The sequence below is a fragment of the Chelmon rostratus genome, chromosome 23, assembly GCF_017976325.1.
Source record: "Chelmon rostratus isolate fCheRos1 chromosome 23, fCheRos1.pri, whole genome shotgun sequence".
Lineage (NCBI taxonomy): Eukaryota > Metazoa > Chordata > Actinopteri > Chaetodontiformes > Chaetodontidae > Chelmon > Chelmon rostratus.
In genome coordinates, this window is record NC_055680.1 from 19,389,968 (window position 1) to 19,397,467 (window position 7,500).

Sequence of the window (7,500 nt, forward strand, 5' to 3'; positions counted from 1 at the left end):
GACACACACAGACACACACACACACACAGACACACACACAGACACACACAGACACACACAGACACACACACACACGCACACACACACACACAGACACACACAGACACACACAGACACACACACACACACAGACACACACACAGACACAGACACAGACACAGACACAGACACAGACACACACGCACACACACACACACACACACACACACACACACACACACACACAGGTGGGGCTACCTGTCGACAAACATGATGACCATGTCCTTCTTGTCAGAGTGTTTGAGCAGCTCCCTCTTCAACCATCTGACCTTCTGACCTCCACCCACCGTCCGAGCCACGTCCCCTCCCTTCCACTCCTCCCCCAGACCCAGGACCTGCACACACACACACACACACACACACACACCATCATCATCGTTGCCGTTATCATCATCATCATCATCAACACCATCATCATCATCATTGTTATCATCATCATCATCATCGTTATCATCACCACCATCATCATCATCACCATCATCATCATCATCATCGTTATCATCATCATCATCATCATCATCATCATCAGGTTCCAGGTCGTTCTCACCTGTGCAGGGACACAACATGGCGGCAGATTGGCAGGTGACCCGACTGATCACGTCTTGACCATGAGGAAACACATGTTATGCACAACGACGTGTTGCCACGGTGATGTCATATCAATTACCCAGAATTCTGAATTATTGGATGTTTAATCAGACGAATCATGAAACATTATGAATGAGGAGCCGCTCAGTGTGTGTGAGGGAGCTACAGTCCAACGGCCGAAGGTTCAAACATCCTAACTTTGGACGGACGTTGTCCTCCGTCCTCTGTCCTCCTGCCGGCGTCTCTGCCGGCGTCTCACCTCATTTGACCTGAGCCAGTAAAAGGACATCTGCCTGAATGTGTGTGAATGCAGCACGATAATCTGAAGTGTTTGACATCCTTCTGTTAAAGTGGTCTCTGATTATTTTGCTGTTGACTGATTAACAGAGTCGTTAACTGATCGTTTCAGCTGCTTAAACTGTCTGTGACAGGACCGTCCCCACTCAGCCAATCAGCCACATCTATGAGAGAAGACCTGAAAAAAGTCTCACTGACCTGAGATCTGTTTGTTGAACAGTGTTCAGATTCTACCTGCTGGCGTGCTAACACTCGCTAACGTTAGCAGCTGACAGATATCAGACGATGAATTATTCCTCAGGTGTGCTCAACACACGCTGCTTCAGTCGAAGTACCAATTCAAATCCTGAACGGGCCACTTCAGACCACGTGGCTCAGCCCTGATGTAGACCAGAAGCACCTGGTCCAGTCTGGTCAGCTTTCTACTGTTCCCTCTGTGGTGGATGTAACAAACACTGTCCTCTCACCCAATCAGGAAACACACCTGGATGTGTGTGTGTGCGTGTGTGTGTGTGCGAGCGTGTGTGTGTGTGCGTGCGTGTGTGTGTGCGCGTGTGTGTGCGTGCGTTACCTTCACAGTGTAGTTGAACTCTCGGGCCGTCCTCATGAAGCGGTTGAAGCCGTCCGTCTCCTCTGTTGCCGCGGTGATCACCAGCAGATTTTCTACACACACATAGATGATGTGATCAGTGATCAATAACTGAATGAACAGAAAACTGATCGATGACCATTTCCATAATCAATATGCAGCTTTCAGCAGGGGAGGGACATCCTGCACATCCTGCACTCAAACTTTACTACAAGTCCAGAAGTATCAGAGCAGAAGTCGAAGTACTCGTTGTACAGAACGAGGTACACTTTACTGCTGGATTCTTCACAGATTTGAATCTTTTGAACTCATCATCATTTATTATTGATCAGAATTTGTTTTAACGAGCTGAAAAGTAGCTTTCAAAGCGAATGCAGTTCAGTAAAAAATACGTTTCACTCTGAGCTGAAGTGCAGTCGAAGTACAGAGATACTCAAGTGAAGTACAAGTACCTGGAATGTGTACTTAAGTACTTGGTTACATTCCACCACTGAGTACAAGCCTGCAGGACATGACTGACAGGAAACTGACCCTCCAAACTGTTCCCGGCCCCCCCTGCAGGCTTTCGAGGAATCTGATGTGAGTGAAATTCCTCAGAAATACCTCAGAGAGGTTAAAGAGGGGAAGGCCAGGAGGACGGGGGAGGAAGACGGGGGAGGAGGACGGGGGAGGAGGACAAACGCCTCTCTGTCCTCTGTGTGTCCAGGTCTCCTGCAGCTTACAAGTGTTTAAAGCTGCTGTGAGTCCTGGAGAACAGACTCAGGACTGCAGGCCGGGACCCGGAGCACAGATCACGACCTGGCAACGCAACGCTGATGAATGAGAGCGGCGATGCGTTCATGTGATGTAGGATTTATCATCGCCTCCCACATCCGGACCAGCTAATGATTATTTCCACTATAATAAGGTGAGAGGAGGCTAAATCTTTAATAATCGTCATCTCAACGAGGAGCAGCCTTCACTTATCAAATGCACTGACACACCTCGCTCCACACATTCATGTGATACAAACATCGTTCAGGTATTCAATCACTGGATGACACAAAAACAAACTTTAACCAGTGATGTTACAGGAAATAAACGACATCACAACAGATACAATTACACAGACTGTGTTTCATCCAGGTCACTCAGCTCTAAAGACCTGAGAGAGCTTCAGCCCACTAATCTGCTGCTCAGGTGTCAGACAACAACCCCCCCAACACACACACACACACACACAGCTGTCCACACATAAAGCTGTCCACACACACACACACACACAGACACACAGCTGTCCACACACACACTCTATGTTTCTACATGTGTCCTGACTTTGTGAGACTTTTATTTTGTTTCACATGTTCTTACTTTTAACTGTTTACTGACGCTGACTCAAAACACCTGCAAGTCGCATTCGAACTTTGCTGATATTTCAGACATATCGCTTTTATTTTGCAAACAACTGTAATGGAAACGCAGCTTCTGTCTGTGAACGCAGAGAATGTACCTACAGCACCACACATCACCAAGACCACCACATGTCAGCAGATCATGCATCCAAAAACATGAGAAACTGTATTTAATACGAATCGGTCCCTGTCAGCATCCATACATTACTAACTAGAGCAAAATGAACACACACACACACACACATCTGAGTGGTACAGATCTGCTGTGAACTTCACAGACCACAATGACCCAGACCACATCCTCAACAGTGAGAAGGGGGCTGCAGGAAACGCTGGACGATGAACCAGAGGACGCTGTGTTCATGCAGCTGTAACATCCCATATTCCAGCTCATTTTCCCCATAAAGCCTCCACAGCAGGTCAATCCTCACGGATCATTTTGATAAAATACCTGCTGGTTCTAGCAAAGCTCTGAGGGGGGGGTTTCCTGTTTCACATTATCATATCAAATCAGTGAACATTTAAAGGGACAGATTTAACAGTTGAGGCAGGAAACGTTAGCCGCAGTGTTAATTCTTGCTAATTAGCCTCCAGGCTAAAAGTTAGAAAGTTGGATCAGGACAGGTTATAACTTCATAAACTCAGTCACCGCCGAGTCCTGAATGAAAGTCGCTGCTGAACCCGTTAATAACATAAACAAGTGAATAACTGTGTAATTAGCAACAGTGAGCTAAGAGACCCGGAGCCAGGCAGCTCCAGCGCGGCAGGGTGGTCCGCCTGGCCGGGCAGGGGACCCTCCGGAGCGGCCTTACCTGGAGAGATCCTCCGCTGTTCGGCAGACACGAAGCTCGGAAGGAAGGCGAGAGCCAGCAGGTAGAAAAGACGACAGAGAGACATGTCTGCTTTGTAAAAACCCGGTAACGGATATGTTAAGACTATAAACTGTCACTTTATTCCTCTATTTCTCTTCTGTCGTCTTCATTCCATCAGAATTCCTCTCTGCCTCCCGAAAAGCTTTCAAATCTCGCGAGAAGCCTCATTCCCACTTTATGGAACGATGTCAACAGAAACCGGAAAAAAACTCGCCCTCTCGTCTATGAAGTGTCAGCCAATGAAAAGCGCCAAAGTCTTGATTGACGGCGTCACTGAGCAATCAGCGCCCCGAAGCGGCTCCGCAGGAACCAATCAGAGGTGGACATATGGAAATGAGTGGGTTGTGATTTTTTTCCCCTTATTTCGTGGCGTCAAGCTCCAGAAAGTTCGTGAAAATGGAGAAAGTGAATCTGTGCCACGTCTGATGCATTCCTGAGAGAGGGAGAGAGAGACATAGAGACATTATGGAGCGAGAGAGAGAGAGAGAGAGAGAGAGAGATACTTCATATGTCTTTCTTATCTTTATTATTTAGTTCATATAACCACGACGGCTGCACATTTCATTATGTTATCAGGTTATATTACCACCACAACGATCATTATCTTTATTAATATCATTACTACTATTATTACACACAACTCCACTGCTGTCCTTCTGTAAAATAATGGGTATAATTGTTCCATTTATATTTAGATTATTTTTCACATTATGTTATGTTTGATTAAATCATATTAATTGCGCATACATGTCTTTGAAGAATAGAAGAACAAAACTCACTTTCTCAATTAGAAAAATCGGTAACACATTATGTTGCCTTCTGTAAACAGCATTTTTCAATCAAAACTATTTTTACTAATAATTTAGATTTGATCACAAATGAATGTGTTTAACCATGTGAACAGGTAGGTTTACAGGTACTGTCACATCTTCAGCAGGACAACAAAATAAATAGCCTTTAAACAACAAAATAAATGGCACATAGATAAAACAGCAACATCTAAAAATCGGATTAAAGGAAATATTTTCTTAAAGTAAGTTTTAAAATTATTTATACCCACAATGAATAGCAGTAAATACACCTCAGTCAATGATTGGCTGTTCCCACTACGTCAGAGCGGAAAAGAAGTCTTTTACTTTAGCACGTCCCGCCTCTTGTTGCTTGTTGCCGTAGTAACAGGACAGCGGGACGGAGCGGACACGGTTGTGACGGATTAAAGACGCGTTATTGGCGTGTTTAGACGGGAGATCGTGTGGGACGATGGAGAGACAGAAGTTCTTCACTCCCGCTGAGGTGGCCGCTCATAACACCGCTGCCGACCTGTGGGTGTCCTTCCTGGGCAAAGTCTGTGACCTGACCCCGCTGATGAACCGGCACAAAGGTGAGCGTCCACAGGTGGAGACCAACAGCATCCACATCCTTCACTTCAGGCAAAGTACCGCCACACTGTGAAAGTACTCTGCTACGAGTACAAGTATGTCAGTACAACCAGGACAATGTACTTCAAGTATTTACAGTACTGAGTGCAGTAAACCGTCCCTGTGACTGTTCTCCTGTTCTCCTGTTCTATCTGTTCTCCTGTTCTCCTGTTCTCTCTGATCTCATCAGATTACTGTGACTCAGTCGTTCATGTCAAAGCAGGATTTTACTGTTGGAGCTGGTTGAGCTTCATTTGAACTAATGATTCTTTTCATTCTGGATCAATCAGCTGATTATTTCCTCCATTAATCGATCGATCGACTCATTAAAGTCTTATTTGATAAACTCTTTATGTGTTTTGTTTGTGAAAATCTTCATCTGTTGAGTAGCTAAAGCTGTCAGATAAGTGGAGTAAAAAGTTCAGTTTTTCCTCTGAGATGTGGTGGAGGAGAAGGAGAAAGTATCATGAAAATTAAAGACTCACGTAGTACCTCAGATTTGTATTTAAGTACAGTACTCGAGTAAATTTACTCGAGTAAAACCAACCAAAATAATTCTACTTTAAAAAGCAGCAGAGGACAGTAACTGTACATTCATTCAATGTTGATGCTCTTAATTTTATTATTTCCTATTTGAAGCTGTCAATCAATTGATCAGCGTCCAATCCTGAGCTTTAAATCATGGTGGGCGGGGCTATTGGTGTGTTAAAGCAGCTGTAAAAATGAAACGGAGAGAAGTGATTGGATGTCTTCACAGAAATGTTCGGCCCGTGTTTGTCTGCAGGTGACGCTCTCCTGCTGCCCATCATGGAGTGTGCAGGACGGGACATCAGCTGCTGGTTTGACCCCGAAACCAAAGACGTGAGCGCCGATCAAACCAGTCATCCAATCAGTGAGCGGCTGTCAGCTCTCCTCCTTTACCTGCAGTGTGTGTCCTCTGCCCTCAGGTCCGAAAATACGTAGATCCACTGACTAACTGCGTGAGGTACTACACCCCCAGGGGGCGCTTCGTGCACGTTCCCCCCGCCGGCCCTCGCTCCGACTGGTCCACCGACATCGGGCGGCCCTGGTGGAAGGATGAACGCTACGAGGTGGGACTGCTGTCCGCCAAAACCAGGTGGATACGAGTCATCAACACGCTGACGTCACAGGAGCAGCGGCTGCAGGTGAGCAGTCCACACACACCTCACCTGCTCGCTGTTTGCTGGAAGCTACACCTGCAGCTCCGCCCACCACCAGACACATCACTGTCTGTCCAGGTGTTCAACAGAATTTAGCATTTTAGTTCATCAGGAAACAAAATGCTAGCTAAAGTTAGTCTGCAGTTAAGCTAGCGCTGCTTCTAGCTATGCTGATGCAAGTTGTTGTGCACGGAGCTGATTCAGAGTCACAAAGGACTCCAGCCACTCCAGGAAACACCTGCCAGTCAAGCTCGCCTTCAAAATAAAAGCCAGGATTACTGCTACTGGAAGGACAATTTGCCTTCAAAATCAAAGCTGATGTGACGTGTTTCATCTCTGAGCATTTTAACCAAAGAATCACTGAAAGAAGGAAACAAACGACTCGGTCACATCCTGCAGCTGATGGCGGGCCGACCTGCTACAGGTGAACACTGGAACACACTGCACCTCTGCTGGAATTAACTGTCACACACACACCTGACGGAGCGGCGCTCTGTGTTCACCTGTAGCAGGTGAGAAGCCCTGCTCTCTCTGTGACGAACGAGGTCAACTGAATGTTTTCTTTGCTGTGTTAATTGATAAATGCTAAAAGCTTCAAGTGAAATCTTCTCTGTATGCTGGAAGCTACACCTGTAGCTACCTGCGGTAGTGTTTTCCTCTGATGTTAACCTGAATTCAAAGAAGAAGACACATTAAAGAAAGTGGTGCCATTTGCTCCGTACGTCCTGGAAAAAGAAAACACACCTCCCTCGTGGCTTCCAGCCGTCAGTCAGTAGTTATCTATAACTTCATGATGTACATCAGTACTTTCTGACAGATGTACAGACATGCACCGATGATTTCTGGGTAATATGTTGATGTCGTCCAGTGTCAAGTCTGTGTTTGATCATGTGATCAGATGATGTGTGTGCTTCATAACTAGCGACAAGCTAACTGGCTTTGGTACGCTGCACCAGCCTCTGACGTAGCTGCACCTTCATGAGCAGCAGCTGGAGATGAACACATGGGAAAACATGGCCGTCGGTTTCACACACCCTGATGGGGGGTCTGTAGGTGGAGGATGGCGCTGGAGGAGGTCGGAAGGGATCCGCCTGTTAGATCTGGAGAGATCTTGTGTCATGGCGG

At 46.2% G+C, this 7,500-nt stretch overlaps 2 protein-coding genes across 6 annotated transcripts in view; one reads left to right on the forward strand and one right to left on the reverse strand.

Annotated features, from left to right (window-relative positions):
* The window catches only part of plod3 (procollagen-lysine, 2-oxoglutarate 5-dioxygenase 3), a 13,004-nt gene extending 9,060 nt beyond the window's left edge, over nucleotides 1-3,944 (reverse strand). For all 5 annotated transcript variants that reach the window (XM_041965577.1, XM_041965573.1, XM_041965576.1 and 2 more), the window contains exons 1-3: nucleotides 3,717-3,944; nucleotides 1,496-1,587; nucleotides 238-374 (exon numbers count right to left, since the gene is read on the reverse strand). In XM_041965577.1, the coding sequence (XP_041821511.1) occupies nucleotides 238-374; nucleotides 1,496-1,587; nucleotides 3,717-3,801 (314 nt within the window). In that variant the 5' untranslated portion in view covers nucleotides 3,802-3,944. The remainder of the gene's footprint in view (nucleotides 1-237; nucleotides 375-1,495; nucleotides 1,588-3,716) is intronic.
* A 93-nt stretch (nucleotides 3,945-4,037) lies between these two features.
* The window catches only part of LOC121626870 (cytochrome b5 domain-containing protein 1), a 3,874-nt gene continuing 411 nt past the window's right edge, over nucleotides 4,038-7,500 (forward strand). Inside the window, exons 1-4 of the mRNA XM_041965593.1 lie at nucleotides 4,038-4,113; nucleotides 5,017-5,157; nucleotides 5,979-6,055; nucleotides 6,142-6,360. Coding sequence (XP_041821527.1) covers nucleotides 4,104-4,113; nucleotides 5,017-5,157; nucleotides 5,979-6,055; nucleotides 6,142-6,360 — 447 coding nt within the window. The 5' untranslated portion in view covers nucleotides 4,038-4,103. The remainder of the gene's footprint in view (nucleotides 4,114-5,016; nucleotides 5,158-5,978; nucleotides 6,056-6,141; nucleotides 6,361-7,500) is intronic.